The 21,274-nt window shown below is 45.7% G+C and overlaps 1 protein-coding gene across 4 annotated transcripts in view; it reads left to right on the top strand.

Moving 5' to 3' along the window:
- The first annotated feature begins 314 nt into the window (after positions 1 to 314).
- The window catches only part of RETREG1 (reticulophagy regulator 1), a 129,901-nt gene continuing 108,941 nt past the window's right edge, over positions 315 to 21,274 (top strand). Inside the window, exon 1 of one of the 4 annotated variants that reach the window (XM_069491992.1) lies at positions 315 to 744. In XM_069491992.1, the coding sequence (XP_069348093.1) occupies positions 425 to 744 (320 nt within the window). In that variant the 5' untranslated portion in view covers positions 315 to 424. Of the gene's footprint in view, positions 745 to 16,507; positions 16,570 to 16,837; positions 16,990 to 21,274 lie in introns of those variants that run through there. The other 3 variants (XM_069491994.1, XM_069491995.1, XM_069491993.1) reach the window with 3 other exon arrangements.

The following is a 21,274-nucleotide window of genomic DNA, read 5'->3' as shown; positions in this document are numbered from 1 at the left end:
TCCAATTTATTTTGCCGGTAATCCCGACCCCCTTTTAGATAAGTAGCCGGGCAGCGGTCCTCCACTTCGCCCTGCCCGGCTGTTGCAAGGAAAAGGGGGGTCATTTTCCTTGGGTCCCTGGCAAGGCCATCGAGGGGGCCCGCGCTCCCGGGAACGCCGCCCTGCTCGCACCCACCGCGCGCGGGATGCCGCCCAGCCCCTCGGCGCCCCGCCCCGCCCCTGCGCGAACTTGGCCGCACCCACTTCTCCCGGGCGGCGCCCCCTCCGCGGCCGGGGCTGACGTCACAAGGCACCCAGCCGCCTGCGCCCCGCGGTGCGCGCCCCGCGCCGGGACCTGCCGCCGCCCGCCGCCCTCTCGGCGCCGCCACCCAGGCGCGCCCGCGCGCGTCCCCGTCTCTGTCCCCGCCTGGAAGCACCGCTGAAGATGGCGAGCCCGGAGCCCCGGGAGCACGCCGAGGAAGGATGCCCGGCTCCGGCTGCCGGGGAGCAGGCGCCACCGCAGCCGCCGCCGCCCCGGGATCCCCCGGAGAAGGAGAAGGAGGAAGACGCACAGGAGGAGGGGGCGGCGGCTGTGGCCGGCCCGGGGCCGCAGGTGGAGGAGGCCGCGGGCCCGGTGGCCGCCGCGGTGACTTGGCTGCTCGGGGAGCCGGTGCTGTGGCTGGGCTGCCGCGCCGACGAGCTCCTGAGCTGGAAGAGGCCGCTGCACAGCCTGCTCGGCTTCGTCGGTGCCAACCTGCTGTTCTGGTGAGACATCGGGCTGGGTGGGGGCGCCCAGGAGGGCAGGTGACCTTGGGGCGCCCGGGGACCCATTGTGGGGGGTGCACGCTGGACACTGCGGAGGAAGAAGTGTCAGCCCTGCCCCACTTTCTGGGCCACCTGTCTCAAACAGGTAGACACTCGATTCAACTTTCCTCCAGAAGCATTTCCCTGTAAACAGTTGTCATCCCCCGTGAGTGTATCCAGTTTCAGATGGGAGGTGGTCGGCTGACCCGCGGGCACCTGTGCCTACAGGTGTTCCCAGCGTGCATGAAAACTTCGGCCCCTGCTTTCTAAAACTCTCAGGTCTTGACCTGCTCGCCTAAGCAAGCCGGAGCAAACGTGCTTGAACTTGTATTCCTTCTTGCACCCCCAGCAGGCTTATCTAGACCAGCTTAGATGCACGAGACTGCGCCGCCTTCACCAGCCACCTGAGATGGGCACTGAATGATTTGTTTTTCCTTCCCCTGGAGGGTTGGGTTTACTGTCTTTGCTCCCTGATGGGAAGACAGGAGCCAAACAAACAGGTGGCTTGTGCACAGCACCCCGCCTCCCGGGGGTGCGGTGTGGAAAACAGTCGCATTTTTAGGTGAAGTACGGGAAGAACACACGGGAATGCTCTCTTAATAGCCCCTGATCAACAGGTTTGTCTCCCTAAAAAGCGCTCTTCTCTGATAAGGACAGGGAAGTGTCTGGCTCCTTCACTGAAGGCTGTGCCCTGTCTGAGGGCAGAGAAAAACCTTCTTGGTTTTGCTAAGTGTCCTCATAACACACATGACCCACACTGTGCAAGATAAGCGGAGCTTCAGGAACAGATACCTTGTTACAGGACATAGATTTCTTGAAGTTGAGAAATAAATAAATGCAGAAAACAGACACGGCCTGTCACTTTCTAGGTTAACTTGAGCAATGTGAAGATTTTTCTGCAGATCTGTGCCAGTCCTGATTTTCTCTTAAAACGAGCTGTATCTTGTAGGGGGGTCCCTACAAGAATGTGAATTAACTGTACTTTCGGTCTCTTAGCTACCTGTGTTTCTAGAATTTATTCCACTATCTAGCTTGTTAGGAAGTCATGTGAGCACTTCAATGAGGGGGACACATTGTATTATGCTAGATTGGGCAACTGTCCAATCGTTTGAGGGCTGTGTCTCACTAATTTTTTCAGGGGTGTGTTTCACTCATTTTTTCAATGAGCGACATGTTTTTAAAATTTTATTTCTTAATTTAAATTTTTGTTTATTTTAAAAAATAACTAATACAGTCTCACAGTTCAAAAGTTTAAAGGTACGAAAGCGTAAACATTTTGAAAATCTCTTTCTCGTGCCTGTGTTTGGCCACCCAGTTTCCTCACAGAGGCAACTGATGTTCCTAGTTTCCTGTGTATCTTTCCAGATAGTGCGTACTTCAGCAAATACATAATATCTTATGCAAATTGTGGAATACCATATGGGCTGTTCCTCTTCTTAGTATTACAATCACTTCCTGGTTCTTTTTCAGCTGCATAGAATGTATTGTAAGGATGTCTCAAATTACTTAACCTGTCCCCTACTGAGACACTGATGTTGTTTCCAAGGTTTTGCTATTTCAGTGTTATAGCTAATGGCCCTGTACATGCATCATTTTTCATATATGCAAGTATTTTTGTAGGATAAATTCTCAGAAGTGGAATTGCTGGGTCAGAGAGGATGTGCATTTGTAATTTCGATGGATATCACCATATTGCATGCACTTCCTTAGGGTTCTACCAATTTATACTCCTGCCAGCAATGTGTGTGACTACCTGTTTCAGTACACCCTTGCCAAGAGTATTTTATGAAACTTTTTGATCTTGCAAATCTGATAGGTGAAAAAGAATATCCCAATATGATTTTAATTTGCATTTCTCTGAAATTGTGCATTTTTTCTTATGTTCAAGAGCAACGGCCAGGCGTGGTGGCTCACGCCTGTAATCCTAGCACTCTGGGAGGCCGAGGTGGGAGGATTACTCAAGGTCAGGAGTTCAAGAGCAACTATAGTTATCTTTTCTCTGCATTGTTTGTTTATATTAAATAACTTTTGTCTATTTTTTCAATTGGGCCATTGATCTTTTCCTTATTGATTTGTAGGAACTCTTTTTATATTAAAGACTTTTGCCTAATTTCTATAATATGAGTTGCAAATATTTTTCTATATATTCTTTAATAATAGCTATTAAAAATAATGTTTTTGCATAAAATAATTAAAAAGCATATTTGGTATTATTCAGGAGTGATATAGCTTCTATCCATTTTACTTATGACTATGATGGAGAGGTGAACAATGGCCAGGGATTCAACCTATTATAGTTATAACCTTCTCCTTATCTGTTTTATTTCTTCTCCTGTTTTAGTATCTGCATTCCATGCATGTATTTTCTTTTTCTTTTTTTTTTTTTTTTTTTTTTAGACAGAGTCTCACTCTGTTGCCCAGGCTAGAGTGAGTGCCGTGACGTCAGCCTAGCTCACAGCAACCTCAAACTCCTGAGCTCAAGCGATCCTCCTGTCTCAGCCTCCCGAGTAGCTGGGACTACAGGCATGCGCCACCATGCCCGGCTAATTTTTTTTTTTTTATGTATATATTTTTAGCTGTCCATATAATTTCTTTCTATTTTTAGTAGAGGTGGGGTCTCGCTTTTGCTCAGGCTGGTCTCGAACTCCTGAGCTCAAACGATCCGCCCACCTCGGCCTCCCAGAGTGCTAGGATTACAGGCGTGAGCCACCGTGCCCGGCCATGCATGTATTTTCTTTGACAAAGATAATAGTCCTGCTCTTTAAATTCTGAAATATTTGTTCTTGCTGTTGTGTTATAATCCTTTGGAAATAACCCATTTATTAATTTCACTAAAATTTTGGAGTTTTTCCCCTTTTATTTGTTACTTTGCAGTTAAAATGCTTTTTAAGGACATTGAATTTTCTTTAAACAGTGTATTTCTTCTCAAATGATCTTAAATTATGTGATGCCCTAACATTATGTGTCCCAGGAACTTTAAAGCACTGTATTTTCTGTGAGAAAAACAAACAAAAATCAATATTAGAAATATGGGGGCCGACGTGGTGGCTCACGCCTGTAATCCTAGCACTCTGGGAGGCCGAGGCGGGTGGATCGCTCGAGGTCAGGAGTTCGAGACCAGCCTGAGCAAGAGCGAGACCTCGTCTCTACTAAAAATAGAAAGAAATTATCTGGCAAATTAAAATTAAAAAAAAAAAAAAAGAAATATGTGAAACTCATATCTGTCTTAAGCAATAGTGATTCTGTTTTCACTTTAATTGGTGTGATTTCATTTTTATGGAAATATACTTTTTAAACATATATTTTTGAATGCTTTCACACCTGGTACTAGCAATAGCTTGTAGGATTTTGAGTTCAACTCAAAAGCTTCAACATTTACTACTTGCATATTATCTGCAAGATTTCACTGCTGTATACTGGAAGGACAAAAATTGAGACATGACCATCACATAGGGGTTTAAGGTTGGGGTCACAAGGTTGCATGAAGCAAGTGTGGTGGAAGAGTCAAGAAGGGAGAATTTGTTTTGATATGGTTTTGGGGGACAGTGGCATTATGGATGGAAGAGACTGTGGGGATCTTCATAAGGAGATCATACTTGAAGTAGACTTTGATGGACAGGAATGATTTGGATATATCAAAGCATTCCAGCCCTAAAGAATAAAATGAACCAAATAGCATCTTGAGGGTATGCTTAATATTTCAACCGCAACAGATGATATGGCAGCATGAATTTGTAAAGGAAAATAGTGGGGTTGAGTAGGTGGTTTGGGGACACATTTGGGGGCAGTAGGTGCCTCAAATGCTATGTTGCATGTTTCGATTTGTTTTTTATGTGGGCAACAGGGACCAGAAAATGCCTTGTAGAAGTGTCCATAAATATTTTAATGGATAAGTAAATTGTGGTTCATTTATTCCTACCATAGGGTAGGTAATATATAACAGTGAAAATAAGCTATAGCTTTGACAACAACATGGATGAATTTTACAAATGTAATTTTAGGCAAAAGAAGCACTAAATAATATATACAGATTGATTCAATTAAAAAAAACACTTTACAATGTGCAAAACTAAACAGTATTGATTAGGGGTACATACATAGGAGATAAAACTACAAAGAAATTGAAAGACATTCTTGAATCAGATATGCACACACACATACATATATACATTCCTATCTATGATATATCTTATGAAAAATACTACAGTATAAAAAAATGCTAGAAAAGGGGTACTCACTGAGAGCTCAGAGGAGGTTGATAAAATGCAGACCACTTATAGTACCTGTTTCACAAAGCAGAGTTTCCACAACTGAAATAGATTGGGCAACAGTCCAATAGTCTTATGGCTGGGAGGGCCACAGATCAAATTATCTCGCCCATTTTACCAATTAGGAACATGTTTTTAGAAATTTTCTCCTTAATTTTAAATTTTATTTATTTTTTTTAAAAATAACTAACACAGCTTTACAGTTCAAAAGTTTAAAATGGTAAACATTCTGAAAATCTCCTTCCCGTGCCTGTCCCTGGCTACCCAGTTTCCTATCAGAGGCAACCCATGTGACAGCTGTAATCACATCCAGAAATAGAATGTGCCCAATGAAACAGAAAATGTTGCGTTTATTTTTGTTTTTAAGGAGTCAACTTTTTGTGGTTTACTGTCAATAAAATGCACACATTGTAAGTATACAGTCAGATGAATATACCTACGTAACCACACTGGCAGTCGGGGTCAAGATGTTCCGTCACCCCAAAGGGTGTCTTTGTGTTCCTTTCCTATCAGTATCCACGCCTGGGGACTGATCCTTTTCTATCATTGTAGAGTAGATTTGTCTTTCCTAAAGTTTCATCTAAACAATATCATGTAGTATAATATCTTTTGTGTCTGGCTTTGTTTAGTCACTGCAAAGTTTTGAGACTCAGCCCTGCTGTGTATACCAGTTCTTTTTTCCTTTTTATTGCTGAGTAGTATGTCACTTCAGGGATAGACCAGAATTTGTTTATCCACTCCCTAGTGGATGTTCATTTGGGGAGTTTCCATGTTTGATTGTTATGAATAAAGCTATTGGGAAAATTCAGGCACAAACCTTTGTGTGAGATGTCTGCTTTTGGTGAGGAAGGTGGTAAGCTCTGACCCGTGTTTCGGATGGCCATGTGTTGGTTGCCTTCGATAGGCAGGTAATGGAGCAAAATGCCCACATTCTGTTCTTCTTGCTGGTAATAATACTGAAATTTAATGGCTTACTAGGAAGCTACTTTTTTGGGACACTTGTCTCTGCAGCCTAGAAAGCCACTCGGATGTGATTTGGTTTTGAACCTCCAGTTGAAGACCATGAGATTTAGAAAATTCTATGCATAGGCCTTTTTCCTCAGCGTATCTGGCATTACAAGATGATGACATCACTTTCTTTTCTTTTCTTTTTTTTTTTTTTTTTTGAGACAGAGTCTCACTCTGTTGCCTGGGCTAGAGTGAGTGCCATGGTGTCAGCCTAGCTCACAGCAACCTCAAACTCCTGGGCTCAAGCGATCCTACCGCCTCAGCCTCCCGAGTAGCTGGGACTACAGGCACGCGCCACCATGCCCAGCTAATTTTTTCTATATATATTTTTAGTTGGCCAGATAATTTCTATCTATTTTTAGTAGAGACGGGGGTCTCACTCTTGCTCAGGCTGGTCTCAAACTCCTGACCTCGAGTGATCCACCCACCTTGGCCTCTCAGAGTGCTAGGATTACAGGCGTGGCCACCACGCCCAGCATCACTTTCTATTTGTATCTAGTAAAACAGTAGGAAAGTGATTTTCTCGAGGTGACTGCACAGGGCACACCTGGCAGGAGACTCTGACTTTCCCAGCGTCTCAGGCGGGGCACCAGGCAGTCCAGAATGCCAGCAGGGCCTGCGGGGGGTGTTGGGAGCACTGGCTGTAGAGTTGCTTTGGAAGCTTGCAGGGTCTGACTTCCAAGTTGGTATCAAGTGCCCCTTCTCTGCCAGCACTAATGGGTCCTTCTAGCTTGCGTTAGAGCTGTGCCCGTCAAAGTGTGGTTCTGGACGCTTTCACTGGCATCACCTAGGTGCTTGTTAGAGACCCAGATTCATGGGCTTCTCCCACACCTACTGAACAGGAATCTCTGGAGGTGGGGTCATGACATCTGGGTTTTCTTCAGCTCTCCAGGTGATTTGATATATGTTCATGTTTGAGAACTACTGTGTCCAAGCACTTTCTGAAATTGTGACCTCTCTTCTCCATAAGGCGGCATTCCCGTCGTTAGACAACACTAACTAGTAAGTGTTTTCCTTACATTGAGTTAAGGCCATCTCTTGGTTATCCCTGCAGCTGCCCAGGATCCAGGTCCCTCCCCAGGACAGTCCTTTGTCTGTTTCAAGATTCATTCTGTTCTTGGTTCCTGCTGAATCTTCTTTTCCTTCTCCGGCTGAGAGATCCTGGGCTCTACCACTCCTTGTCTTCCTGTAGGGTTTGCAGACGCTTCTGCACCTGCTTCAATTTGTGTGTATTCTGCCTGGAATGTAGCGTTCCCGAGACGGTGGGACCAGTGTGTACTTTCTCCCCTCCTCCTGGACAGCAGCCTTGTAGTCACATAGCCTGAGATAGAATTTCTTTATTTCAGTTGACAGTAACTCCCTTTGACAGCAGCTACTGTTGCTGGTTGGTAGACTTTCCTCAAACTATAACTACATAGTTATATATACCCACTAAGGTACTTGTTGCTCCCATTTTCCACAAGAGGAAACGAGGCCCATGGAATTTAGCAGTAAAAGATGACTTTGTCCTGTACTGTTCAACAGAACGTGTGCAGTGATGGAAATAGTCTACATTTGCGCTGTCTGGTACGGTAGCCAGTAGCTTCTTGCAGCTGTTGAGCATATGAAATGTGGCTAGTGGGACTCAGGAAGTGTAGTTTTATTTTTATTTAATTTAAATGTAAGTGTAAATAGCCACATGTAGCTAGCGGCTACTGTATTAGACAGCACAGTGCCAGATAACAGTGCTGGGGCTGGGTCATGTGGCCAAGTCCATTTTCCATATATTCTGTGTTTTCTTCTACTCTATCACTCTAAAGAACAGGAGGAGACAATTAGGGCTTATGTTTTTCTTTTCTTTTCTTTCTTTCTTTTCTTTTTTTTTTTTTTTTGTGACAGGGTCTTGCTCTGTCGCTCAGGCTGGAGTGCAATGGTGCGATCACAGCTCACTGCAGCCTTGAACTCCTGGGCTCAAGCGAGCCTCTTGCCTCAGCCCCAGAAGTAGCTAGAACTACAGGCGTGCGACCACCCACAGCATGTTTTTTATTTTTGGTAGAGGCGAGTCTCACTTTGTTGCAAAGGCCAGTCTCAAACTCTCAGCCTCAAGTGATCCTTTTGCCTTAGCCTCCCAAATTGTTGGGATTATAGGCATGAACCATCATGCCTGGCCATATTTTTCAATATTACAGAATTATGCTTAATGATTCCATCATAGAGTGAAACAAATTATATTGGGAGAAGTTTGCTTCTGCATTAGTAGAGATTTTTTTAGTCTGTTGACCAGTCTGGACTAAGTTCCTTGCTGCATCTCTGCTCCGCCTGGAGAGTCGGCAGCCGTGGATGAGGGTCTGCTCTGTGCCCAGTGTGGTACCAGGACCAGGGGCCACACCAGAAGTCCAGCATCTGAACTTGCCGCTGAGACCCTACCCTCTAGTTTAGGAGATGTGACTGCTTCAGTGAATTGATTGAGATAGTACATCACGGTTCTAAATTGCATACCACAGTCTCCAGGGCTTTACAGGTTAGGATAAAATGGGGATCGGGGGTTTTGGAAAAGGTGATAAAGTTCTGTGTGATTTATTGCATAGGCCTGGAAGAAAGGATGTAATTTTAAAAGCAAGGTTAATGGCGCGAGCTTTCTTTGTAGGACAAACCCAGGAGAAAATGGGGGGTGAGTGCTGAATGTTGTCAGGATGGGGAGACTCACCTGACTCCCCCTGAGGGGATGTTTTGGGGGGTGGAGAGTTAATCTTGGATGCCTAGATCAGCACAGGATCTGAAACGTTGTAGATGTTCAGAAAACTTTGGTGAACTGAGCTGGACTGGAGCATATTCCTCGACTGTGGAAGGGGTGGGGCTAGTTTTATGGGCTGGGGGGATACCCAGGGGGGAGGTGGGGAAGAGAAAGGTTTGGGCCAATTTTTGAAGAGGTCACTATTGGACTGTGCCAAGGAATTTGGACTACATCAAATAAGCAGTCTCCATTTATTACCCAAACACAAATACCATCATATTCCTCCTTCATTCAAGACTTCCATTAAAAATAATGCAGCAAGTATTTATTGAGTGTCTACTATAGAACTGACACTGTTCTAGGTGCTAGGGGTATAACAGTGGACAAACAGATAGGGTCCCTATTCTCATGGTGCTTATATGATAGTGGTAAAAGTGGTGAAGGAAACTAAAGCAGGGACAAGGAACAGAGAGTGACCAGGAGGTACTGCTTCGCTGGAGTGGTCAACGTGGGCCTTTCATGAAATGACCTTGAGCAGACACCTGAAAAGCAAGTCAGGGAATAATCCAAGCAGATAACTCTGAAGTGGTCTGTTCCAGGCAGAGGGAATGGCACTTGCAAAGGCCCTGGGGTTGGAAGTGGGCTTGGGGTGTTTTCAGAACAGTGAAGACCATTGTGGCTGGGGCCGGGTGAGCCAGAGGAGGAAGCGTTGGTTCAGCTCAGATTTTCATGCTATGACTGTGCCAGATTCTGCTTGTCAGCTTTCTGTTGGTCCCTCTGGTTGAATTAGGGGAGCAAAAGCCTGGGGCCAGGGACCAGCGAGGACACCATTGCGGGACCACATGGTGATGTGGAAAGGCTGAACTAAGGTAGTGGCAGTAGGGACGGGGACGAGGAGATGGGTTCTGAGGTGACTCTGGAGGTAAAATTGGTAGTACTGAAAGATTTGGTGGGTGGGGGAAGAGAGGATGAGGAGTGGCTGGCACTGTCATTAGCCAATGACAGTGTTGCTGAAGTTGCCCCAGGCTGGGGCTGTGGGGGTGGAGGGTGATGTGCTCGTGTTTGAGGATGTTGAATTGGATGTGCCTATAGCTCATTGCGTGAATTATCCACATACATCAGTAAGGGTTGGACACGTAGACTGACGGCGTGGGGGAGTCCCAGCAGAGGGTTGTTCCAGAGAAGCCAACTGCAGTGACCACTGCAGTCATCCAGCACCTGGGTTGTGATTGCTCCTTCCTGGCCTTAGCTGAAGCCGTTTCTACAGGGGCTTGGTGGTCTTGAATTGCACCAGAAGGGAAGGATTGTCTCTCCCTTCCTCCATGGCACCACCTCCTTGGTGCAGCACCGCAGCTCAGGGGAGGACAGGCTTCCCTGCTCTCTATTCCTAAGCCTCTCTGTGAGTTGGTTCTCAGGATAGCTCCTGACTTGGCCAACAGGAATTCAAGTAGTTTAGGAAATCTTTTCTCTCTGCCATGGTCTGAATATTTGGGTCCTCCCAAAATTCATGTGTTGAAACCTAATCCCCAGTGCAATAGTATTAGGAGGTGGAGCCTTTAGGAGGTGAGGAGGTCACAAAGGAGGAGCCCTCATGAATGGGATGAGTGGCCTTATAAAAGGGGCCTGAGGAAGCTTGTTCACGCCTTCCACCATGTGGGGGCACAGCTAGGAGGTGTCATCTGTAAAGCAGAGAGTGAGTCCTCACCAGACGCTAAACCTGCTGATGCCTTGATCTTGGACTTCCCAGCCTGTAGAATTGTAAGAAATAGATTTCTGTTATGTTTATGAGCCACCCAGTTGATGGTATTTTTGTGATTGCAACCCAAACAGACTAAGACACCCTCTCTGTAATGCCTGGCTTTCACCTTCAGTGACATCCCCTATTTTGAATGTCAGAAGCTGCATTTCAGCTGTGCATCTATTTACATTCCTTCCGTAGTGTCCTAATGCCCCTGCCATGCCATTTTCATCTGGGTGGGGGGTACTCCAAAGGACACTGGGATCTGTGGGGAAGGGGCCAATGGAAAGGCAAGGTCAGTGATGTGGGAGGGGGTGTGATGGCGTGAGGCTCTGAGGAAGAGACAGGGGCGGGCTGGGAAGTGTACCTTTCCCCTGATTCCTGAGGACAAGGGAAGGATGGGTGTGCCTGCAGCAGAAGTGGTGGGGAGTCACGTGCTGGCCATGGCGTCCGATTTCTCTCTGAAGCAGGAAGATGGTGATGTGCTGCAGCTGGGGAGTTGAGGCAGGACCAGTTACGCGCAGGGACTGGCGGTAGCATTAGCGGGAAAGAATATCTGCAAAGCACAAATGATTGGGAGGAAATACTAGATGACACTGCTTTATGTTTGGCCGTTTCTTCAGTGAGAACATTTTGTATTAGATTCCTATATCGTCTTCTTTGTCCTCATAGACCAATTTTTTTTCGAGGCCCATTTTTTAATAGAATAGTACTAAATTTAGTATTGTGGTCACCTCATACTATATAAGCTTAACAGTAAAATATCTTATGGGGAATTTCCCATTTGCTAAAGATAAAATGTGGTATCCACGTGTCAGTCCAGATGTGCTGTTAGCAGCATGCAGCTCCAAAGTTGTTTTCCTAGATTCTGCCAAGTGATTCAGCACGGTGTTCTTTGTTCTCTGCTGATTTCAGTTTATCTGGGAAGGTTTTTGTCTCAGGGATGAAGATGGCAAAACCTAAGAGAAAACACGTTGGGTGAGACGTGGCCACTTCTGCACACTTTCATTAATATTTTGACAGTTTTGTGGCACTCTTTCAGTGGCCTTGTATAATTTGATCATTGATAACTGCAGTGACCATTTACTGGGCTCCTACTTTGCTGGGCACTTGGCAGAGTTATCTTATTTAAGTTTCACACCACACGGCAAGGTGTCATTGCGCCATTTGGCAGAGGCACGTTGAGGCTCAAGGCATTTAAAGTAACTTGTCCCCAGATAACAGTATGTGGCAGTTGGGGGAGTCCAACCAGTTTTCTGTGTTTTCCCCCACAAACCAGACTGTACTACAATGGGAGGTTGCAGTATACGATTAGAACATAATTCTGTACAGCTTCTCCCCTCTGCTTCTAGAGGACAAAGTTAATTTACTTCTCAAATGAAAACACCAGCGGTCTCCCACATCGCTTGCTATCTCTATCTGCTTTGGAAAAAGAAGTCAATTTATTTTTCCAAGTAAAATTTCAGCACCAACCACAGCTTCGTCCTTTCAGAGGGCTCTGCGCCGCCGCCCTTGTTTTCCATTTTAGGCATTAATTACCAAGGCAGAGTGTGCATTTCTCTGAGTTGTCAAGCGGCCCGGTTTCATCATATTTCAGTGCCCTTTTGTGTCTGCCCTTTTGACCCGGGGCTGGGTCTTTCCTGACAGGTAAGATGTCGTGTGGGCCCTCGCCCATTCTTTGCTGATCGCACCGCTTGTGGTGGAATCAGATACACACGTGGAATGTGTGTGGCATGGGATGCCAGCCTGGGTGGATCTAGAGTTTGGAGAAATAACATGTTGTCCCGAAGGAGCACCTGGGCCACACCGGGAGTGGGTGGGCGGTGGGCATGGTGCCTTCAGGGAAGGAGCCCGGGAGGTCACTCTGCGAAGCCGGCGCTCTGCGCGGCTCCTCGCCCTGGGCCTGCACCCTCCTGCCTCCATGGCCCCTTCCTTGCCCTTCTCTGTCATTAGGCCCTACTGTCACCTCCTCCTCAAGTTTGTCCCTGGCCACCTTGCCTGTTAATTTTAACTGTTGTTAATATTATTCTCTTAGCTCTATATAGACTTTTCTAAATAATATTCTTAAAATGCCATTTCTTGATTTAGCAATCTAAGACATTAATTTTTATCTTTGCACACCGATTCACATAAACTCTTCCCATCCTGATCCTCTGTAATTATATCAGAAGTTTTGGTTAAATCATTATGACTATGTAAATAGCATTTGTACGTGACCTAAGCAGAATGCCACGTTTACATTTTCTTTCTTGTACAACTTTATTTTGCTGTTCCTCTTAGCTTTTTTAAAAAATTTGATCTTTTTTTTTTTTTTTTTTTTTTTTTTTTTTAGACAGAGTCTCACTCTGTTGCCCAGGCTAGAGTGAGTGCCGTGGCGTCAGCGTAGCTCACAGCAACCTCAAACTCCTGAGCTCAAGCGATCCTCCTGTCTCAGCCTCCCGAGTAGCTGGGACTACAGGCATGCGCCACCATGCCCGGCTAATTTTTTCTATATATATTTTTAGCTGTCCATATAATTTCTTTCTATTTTTAGTAGAGATGGGGTCTCGCTCTTGCTCAGGCTGGTCTCGAACTCCTGAGCTCAAACGATCCGCCCACCTCGGCCTCCCAGAGTGCTAGGATTACAGGCGTGAGCCACCGCTCCCGGCCAAATTTGATCTTTTTAACTCTTTTTTTTTCCTTGTTAAAGAAACAGAGGGATGGGAATAAAATGGATTTAGGACACCCAGGTTGAATTGCAGTTTACTTTCCTTCTGACGCGTGGCCAGGCTGTGGTGCCAGACCTGGGCTGCCAGCCTGATGGGCAGGGTTGTCCTTGGCACTTACGTGTGGGAAGGAGGGTTTTGTCTCTTGAACGTGGCTGCTTGGTAAGGAAAGTTGTAACTGTCACCAAGGGAGCCCTGGGACCTGCCACCCCTCAGATCGAGCTTGTTTTATGTGGCAGTGGCCCGAGTGGCAGGAACAGGAGTCTGGCATGCCCGGGCCGGCTGAGGGTAGTAGGGTTGCCCACCGCCTGCCTCCCTCTCGCCTGGAGCAGGTTTCTTATGCCTTGGCTTGAGCTGAATTTGGGTGATGTAAATTCTTTTGCTACTTGATAAAGTGACCTCTAGGTATTATAGAATGTGAAGGCAAACAGTTGCAATAAATGATCTGTACAAGCAATGTGAGCTATTTTTTTTTTTCAGTTGATAACAGGTCAGCTGGACATGTTACTTCTTGAATAGGTTAAAGTAACAGCTACTGTGAACTTTAGCAGTTTCTTCTATCGCAAACTAATGTCTTTCCTGGTGTCAGGCTTAAAGGGTTCTCTCTTTTCCTTTCCTTTGGAGCCATCGCTTCAGAGTCTTCATCCTTCTTGGAACCCTTACCCTCCTGCTCTGATCTCCGTCTGATGGTCTACTGGGCTTGCTGTCCACTTAGGACGTCTGTATCATCATCCCTTTCCTTCTCTTGTGAGCTGGAGCCTCTGTTATCCGGCCCTTGCCAAAAACGGGTGTCAGCACAAAGTCAGCATCATGAATGGGGAGGCCCACATTTTTTCTTCTTAGCAATCTTAATGGTGGTTCAAGGTTTTCTTAAGTTTGTTCTGAGTTCTTGATTTCTGTTTGTTTCTCTTCTGTTCCTCAAGTCTATCTTGGTGCACTCTTGTCTATTGGGAGAGCACATTGTCTAGATTGGCGGGAGTACAGAGGGAATACATGGTTTGAGAATTTGTGTGCAGAAAATATTTTCATCCCACCATTGGCTAGTTTGCTAGATCGCTAGTTAGGCTTGACTTAGAATTCTGGGTTGGGAATAATCACCATTAGAAATTTGTAGCATTGCTTCCCTATCTTCTTGCCTGCTTCAGTGTTGCCTTTGAGCAGGTGGAAGGCCTGCCAACACCCGGTCGCTTGTAGATGCCCTGGTTTGCTTCCCCTAGAAGCTTCCAGGATTTTCTCTTTATCCTTGATATTTCAAGTTGACAGACCTCTTTTTTTCCCCCATTTATTCCAGGTTTCATGAACCTTCTTGGCTAGAAGCTTAGGTCTTTCAATTCTGGACAATTAAAGTATTTTTTTTTTTTGATGATGATGATTTCCTCCTCTCTGTTTTCTTTCTACAAATCTTGTTGATCCAACACCGAACTTCCTGGATTGCTCCTGATTTTCTCAGCTTTTGTTCCTATTTTCACTTTTGTTTTCTGTTCTCCTTTCAGAAGGATTCCTTGATCTTTCAGTCATTCTATTGGTTTAAAATTTATGATCTCACTTTTAGTTCTAAGACGTTTTTTCTCACTTTTGATTTCTCCTTTTAGAATGCCCTTGTGTTGGTTCTTGGGTTTTTCTCCTCCTTGATAAAAAAGGAGGAGATGGTTTATTTAAGGTTTTCTTAGATGTTTGTCCTGAGTTCCTTATTTCTGTGTGTTCGGTACTCTGTTAGATGTTGGAGGCTTTAAATATCTCGGGCCCTTGGGTTCCTGTTCCCGTGTCACAGTAAAGGACTGCAAAGCCGATTGGAGCGCTGTGTGCAGGGGTGAGGTGTGGCCACTTCATGGAGTCACTGTAGTTCATCAGGTGAGGATCCACTCTCGTGGGGGGACGGGACAGGGAGCAGAAGCCTGACTGCTGGTGTTCTGGGGACTGGGCAAGTGCGGCGATGAAAACACCGGGGAGAGGGGATGCCTGTTCAAGATGCTCACTGGTGTCAGCCCCCCTGTTCTCAGTGTGGTTCCTCACCCCTGCTCTCTTCTGTGCTAGCACCCCCGCGTCTGAAGCCCCAGCGCTTTAATTTCTCCAGAGAACAACCCCCGTTTCTATCATGGCGGATGAGGGGTCCTCTCCTGACCCTGCAGGGTAGACAGTAAAATCTGAGGTTCGACCTGTTCATTGTACAGATTTTCAAACAATCCTCCCATTTTCAGACCTGTCCTCAGCCCCTGCCTTCTGCTGGTACCTTCTGTTCCTGTGCTTTTCTGAGTTCTGCAGCATAGGGACGTGATTTTGGGAGGCCTTCCCTTTGCATACCTGTGGTTTCCAGCGTCATTCACGCTGTTTGCTCAGTGGTCACTCTTAAGCTTACTTTCCGTCTTCCAGAAATCTGTTGTTATGTCGATTGTTGACTCCTTTTCAGCCCTCTTTCTGTCTCATGCATGCATATCTTTGTCATTATTTTACCCTTAATCTGGCATGGTTTGGAGACAAAGAGGAGAAAGATATGCGTGTTCACTGTGTGGTGTCTGACATTGGGTCTGTCCTGCCCACCTGCCTGCGGCTCCGGGACACTGGAGCTGCCCCTTCAGCTGTGTGTCCTCAGCACCATGGCATGTAGTAGGTACTCAATAATTGAGTAAGTAAAACTGCAATGACACTCGCAGCTTTTTCATCCATTTCCTCATGATTCCCCTGCTTGTGGGACAACATAAGGATTTAAGTCCTCTCCTCACCTCCTTAAGAAGGATAATTTCTGCTCTTTTTCCATTTTCTTCCCAAAATCCTGCTGGTGCGGTCATGAGAAATCATACCCAAGCCAAGTGCAGCACTTTGTAGATTTTAAGTTGAAAATTGGCTTGAAGGTACTTTATTACTGAGTAATACATATCTGGATTTTGAAAAGTTTACTAAGTAGAATATTCATAAATAAGGTATACTTGGTTCTAGCTAGCCTTGTTAGCATGAGAATGGTATTTTGTTAAAGCATTTTATCTGTAAAATTTTTAAAAATAAACTAAACAAATAGAGCATGACTTGATGAACGAGGGGCCCCTGGTATCAAACTCTAGATCCCAGGTGTCTTCAGGCTGCCTGGATCTGCCATTGAACTTTAGCTGGCAGGGGACCTGGGGGTGGGGTCCAAGCCTTCTAAAGGGTGGGCGGGGTAGTTCTGGTCCCTCCTGCAATGTTAGCGCCACCAACATCTATCGATCTTGGGAGAGATGACAAGTAAAGCAGCAACTACAGTTTGGTATGACAGTCATGAGCAATGAGTACTCAGGCTGTTTTCTAAATCCGGTGACCCCAGGGAGGTCACACTTCCGCTGAGTTTTGAGTGCCGTGTAGAAGTGGTTTGGGTGAGTAAAGGTGAGAGGGGCCTTGCAGGCTGACGGAGTGTCGTGGAGGCTGTAAGAGGGTGACAGTGAGTAACTTGGCCCTGGTTCTACTCACTGAGGACGTGTCAGGTAGATGTCACTGTGCTGGACGCTGGGGGCCGCCACCGTGCCTTCCTCCGTCGTGAAGCTCGCAATCTGGGGAAGAAACTCAGGTCAAAGAGCCTTTCCAATATGTTCTCATCGGGGTCATGCTGGGGGTATGTAGGAGGGGCAGCCGCGGTGCTTGGCGGTCATGGAAGACCTAGAATAAGTGACGTTTTAACTGAGACCTAAATAAAGGGTCAGTAGGAGTTGGCCGGGTTGCGGGGGCTTGCAGGAGATGGAATCGTTCCAAGGCAAGGGAGCAGCGAGTGTGAAAGTCCAGACGGAGGAGCACGGACTGCGGAGTGAGGTATGAGAAATCTGGTGTGTTTGGGAGGGCGAGGAGGGGAAGGGTGAGGGGCGCAGCGAGGTGGGGATGGGGCGTGACGGGCTGGCCATGAATGGGTTTGGGCTTTGTCCTAAGGGCAGTCAGAAGCAGGCACTGCCCAGACCCCCCCAGAGTGACACAGTGACCGTGAAGAATAGTGTGATGATTCCCAACTAACGCGTGTGGAGTGCTTATCCTGTGCCAGCTGTTTTAGGCAGTTCGCCCGTAGTGTCTCCTATTCCATCCACGTAACAGCTGTATGAGGAGGAAGGTGTAATTGCTACTATTCCCAGTGATGCTGAGGCCCAGAAAAGTGAAATGACTTTCCCAGGGTGTACAGCTCGTGTGTGGTTGTGGCTGGTTTATACCTGTGTAGTCTGACTGTAGAGTTTGTCCTCAACTCCCTGAGTTGTTTTGCCATTCAATGCCTTTGCCAGCCTGCTCGTTCGATATTCTTCCTGCGTCCAGTGGCGTAGATGCATTTCTCTGTAGTTGGTCCAACTATTGACTGTTGATTTCTAGTGTTTCAGTGAGCAGGGAGTCAGCCAGACAGACTCCTGTGTTATCATTTGTCATCCATTACATCTTCAGGGAAAGCTTAAAGCATTTCTTTTTGCCTTGTGTACTTCTAAGACCCAATGGTTGCTTGCCATATAGAAGGTGCATGTGATTTTTGTGGTCCATTCTCTAGGTGGATAGAGTTGAACACAGGGCTTCTGTGTCGTGCATCTTCAGGGCACTCACACGGAAAACAGCATGAGCTGCACCCCCGGAGTTGGCAGTGAGGCTGCCCTGGGTGGATCTTGTGGGCTTTGCTGAGTTGTGCCCTGGGGATGGGTGGCTGTCAGGCCAGTAAATTGGCTTGTGATCCTAGAATAGATTGCACTAATTCAACCAAAAGGCAGAGAGAATTCATACCTTGGTCTTAGCAGCACAACTTTCAAGACAAATATCCTAACCCACCGTTGACTGGGATGCATCGAGCTGAGGGAGCGTCCTGCTATTTACATTTTTGGTTTGGTTTGGAGCTCAATGCTACATAGGTGCTCATTTCCCTTGTCAGCTTCCAAAAAGCCACCCTGGCAGTTTTGCATGTGTTTTGCTAATCTGTGGCCCTGAAAGAAGTGTGCCTCTGGAGTAGCAGATTTCAGTCGAAGAATCACATTTAAATCATCTAGGACCCCAAGCTGCCCAGTTCTTTGAAGGTACTAACCTGTCTTCAGCATTTCAAACACTCAATGGAAGATGCTTACTTCTGTGATAAGTTGCACCAGCTCTGACCTAGTAAACCATGTTATTTGTTTTGTTAGCAGCTGAGATCTTGCCACAGAAGGCATCTGTATGATGAAATGAAAGGAGAGGAAATCTTCATTCCAGTTTAACCACCTCATTTTAGAGATGAGGAAACTGAGTCCCAAGGTCCCATAGTGAGCTGGTGACAACATGACCTGTATCAGAGCCTCCTGGCCCTTTTGTTAAACTGCATGAGGCTAAGTGTTGAAACAATGAGCATGATGAAACTTAGGAGGGCAAAATAATAGTTTCCAAGTCCCCGGATCACTGATCATAATTTGCAGGTCAGTGTGGGAACTTTGCTGTGTTGATCCAACCACATCTTTGGGGGGCTTGACGGATGGTGTATTGACAGATGTCCCCATGATCCGACAGGACCTAAAAAGCTCCAGCTGTGAGATTCCGGCCTTTGCCTCAGACTTCTCCATCCCTTCCTGCTCCCCTGGCAAATGCACCAGAGTTTGTTAACAGTCACGTTGATAAAGGAGGCAACGGAGGGCTTTCTTTTGCTCTCAGTAGTGATGGCTTGTGTTTGACCACATCTACTTGGAACAAGGTGTTTAACATCCAGCTAATGGCAATGCAGCCTTCTTTCAAATGGTGAGAGCAAGTCCATCCTGGAAAACCTTTCACAGGAGACATTCTTGGCAGCTGAAAATGCATTTACTATTCAAAGGAAACATTTTTATGTGTTCTTAACTACAAATTGATAACTGTGTTTGCTAAAACAACACCAAGGCCTGTTAAAACGGACATGGTCACTTTGATACAGTAGTTATATTATTTATCATAACGCAACTTGAGGATTTGTTTTGGTTAATAAAATTTCTCTAAAAGAGCTGTTGACCTATTTTCATTAAGCTCTTCTGCAGCTATTACACTTAATATAGGGTATCTACAAACAAAAAACATGCATGCGCTCAGTGCTTAAAAAATTCAACCTTTCTTGTGAAATAAAAGCAAAATATAAAAACAGGGACCATTGAAGAAGTCCATTAGAATGGCGAGGTTTACTGGGTGTGATATGCAAGTCTGCACATCACTGCCACCCTGAGGGGAATTTGCCCTGAGTCAGAAGGTGGCTTCGTGGTCTCTCGTCTGGGGCACAGTTGCTTGGGAATTGCGTAAAATCCAGATCCATCTTTGCGTATGAGGGAAATAGCTCATACGCTCAAAGAGGTCCGTTATATGAAACTCCTGTAACCTGAATGGGTATATTTTGCAGTACTGACTGCAGTATAGAAACCTTACTTCATTAATTTCTTCATCTTTTTAGGAATGACTGTGTATCTTGCTAGCATACCTTTTGAATTCAACTTCCAAATACCTTCTGAGTAAATTCAAAAGAATAGCTTGTATCCTTATGCCATCTATAATTTTTTTCCTGTTTTTTAGTGGGAGACTTTTAACCAGTTTATTATCATGGTTCATGAAAAATGATATGTTACACTTTTAACCTTTTTCTTATGAAAGTTATCTCAATATTGAAAGATATTTGACCATGAAATTTCACATTTGGCTCAAGTTCTAAGAGTGTTAGCATAGGTTTTTAAATGAATGGATTAAATGAATTCTTAAATAGAATGGAAATGAAAAATAAGATTTAAAAATTGCTTTTCTGTTCTTTTTAATTCACTAGTATTAGCGAACAGTAGCTTTTACTTATCAAAATGAAAATTGGGCTTTGGGAGAAATTTTGATATATCACTGAATATAGCTGAGAAGTTCAGCACATTTGTATATTGATGCTGTGTGTGACTGAGGCATTTGATTCTGTGCACGTGCCAGCTTTTTGCTGTGATGTTGCCCAGGGAGTCTCTGTTGCGTGTGGGTTTTGCCTGGTGCAGAAAGGTGGTATCTTAAGTCTCATGAGACTGTGATCGATTACATGCTTGCTGGGAGCGTGTGGCATTCAGGAGTACGGATGTTGGCAAAAGAACCATTCTGGGGTTACAATCCCCCCAGTGTCAGTGATGATCTTTGGCTTTTAGTTAGAAGAACTACCAGAGGTCTAGAAGGAAGCCCAGACCTACACTGTATTCTGTGTTGGTGTTGCTTTCACAATAAACATGGCTGCTTAGATTTGAGGGAGATACGTCTGCTACAGCTTCTTTGGTGATGAGGATGCATGAGTGGGCGGGGTGCCGTCTTCTTTGACCTGACCAGCCACACCCTTGCAACATGCAACATGCCGCCTTAGCGTGGGGCAAATTAGTAGAGCCAGACTTACTTCTGAGAGCATCCAGGTCCTCTGATAAAGAGGAAATCAGATTAGTCTAAGCCAAGATCCAGGGGCCATTCGTGTTCTCTGATACGTCACAAAAGGTCTTCAGAAATGGTATAGACATTTTAATGCTCCCCATACACTTTTTTCAGTTTGGCAAACTGTTACTGTTATGATAGTGTGCTTTAGGGAATCCATGATTAATGAATGAGCTCGTAGATTACATGCATGATTAATTAATTACATTAATTGAATCACTCACCCAACAAATACTGCATGAGCAACAACACACACAAAAATACTTATTGAGCACCTGCCATTGGCTAGGTGGTGTCCTAGTGCTGGGGTGATAATGGCAAACAGGAGAGAGTGGGCCCCTCCCTCACAAAGCTTGTAGTTTGGGCTGGGAAGGACAGACAGACGGGAAAAATGGACAAGCAAACAAACATACAAGTGGGGACCCAGGAGACTGTGAAGGAAAAGCCCGTTACTCTGGGGGAGCGGAGGGGTGACCTAATTTGACTGCGGGCTGCCAAGGAGCCTGGGTTGTGTTTCCATTGCTGTGCCGCTGTGCTGCGCATGGGATGGTGAGTCCGCAGCTCACCGTTGTGCCTTTGCCAAGCTTTTGAAACGCCTTTTGCCAAATAACCCGCATTCTCATTTCTCAAAACCATCAATTCCTGTTGGGTATAGTGGCTTTGAAGTTCTGATATGACTGAATGCACAATTGGGGTTATTTTAAAAAAGCAA

The sequence above is a fragment of the Eulemur rufifrons genome, chromosome 17 (assembly GCF_041146395.1).
Source record: "Eulemur rufifrons isolate Redbay chromosome 17, OSU_ERuf_1, whole genome shotgun sequence".
In the NCBI taxonomy this organism is placed as follows: Eukaryota; Metazoa; Chordata; class Mammalia; order Primates; family Lemuridae; genus Eulemur; species Eulemur rufifrons.
Note: the sequence above shows the minus strand (reverse complement) of the source record. Positions and strands in the feature narration are given on the sequence as shown.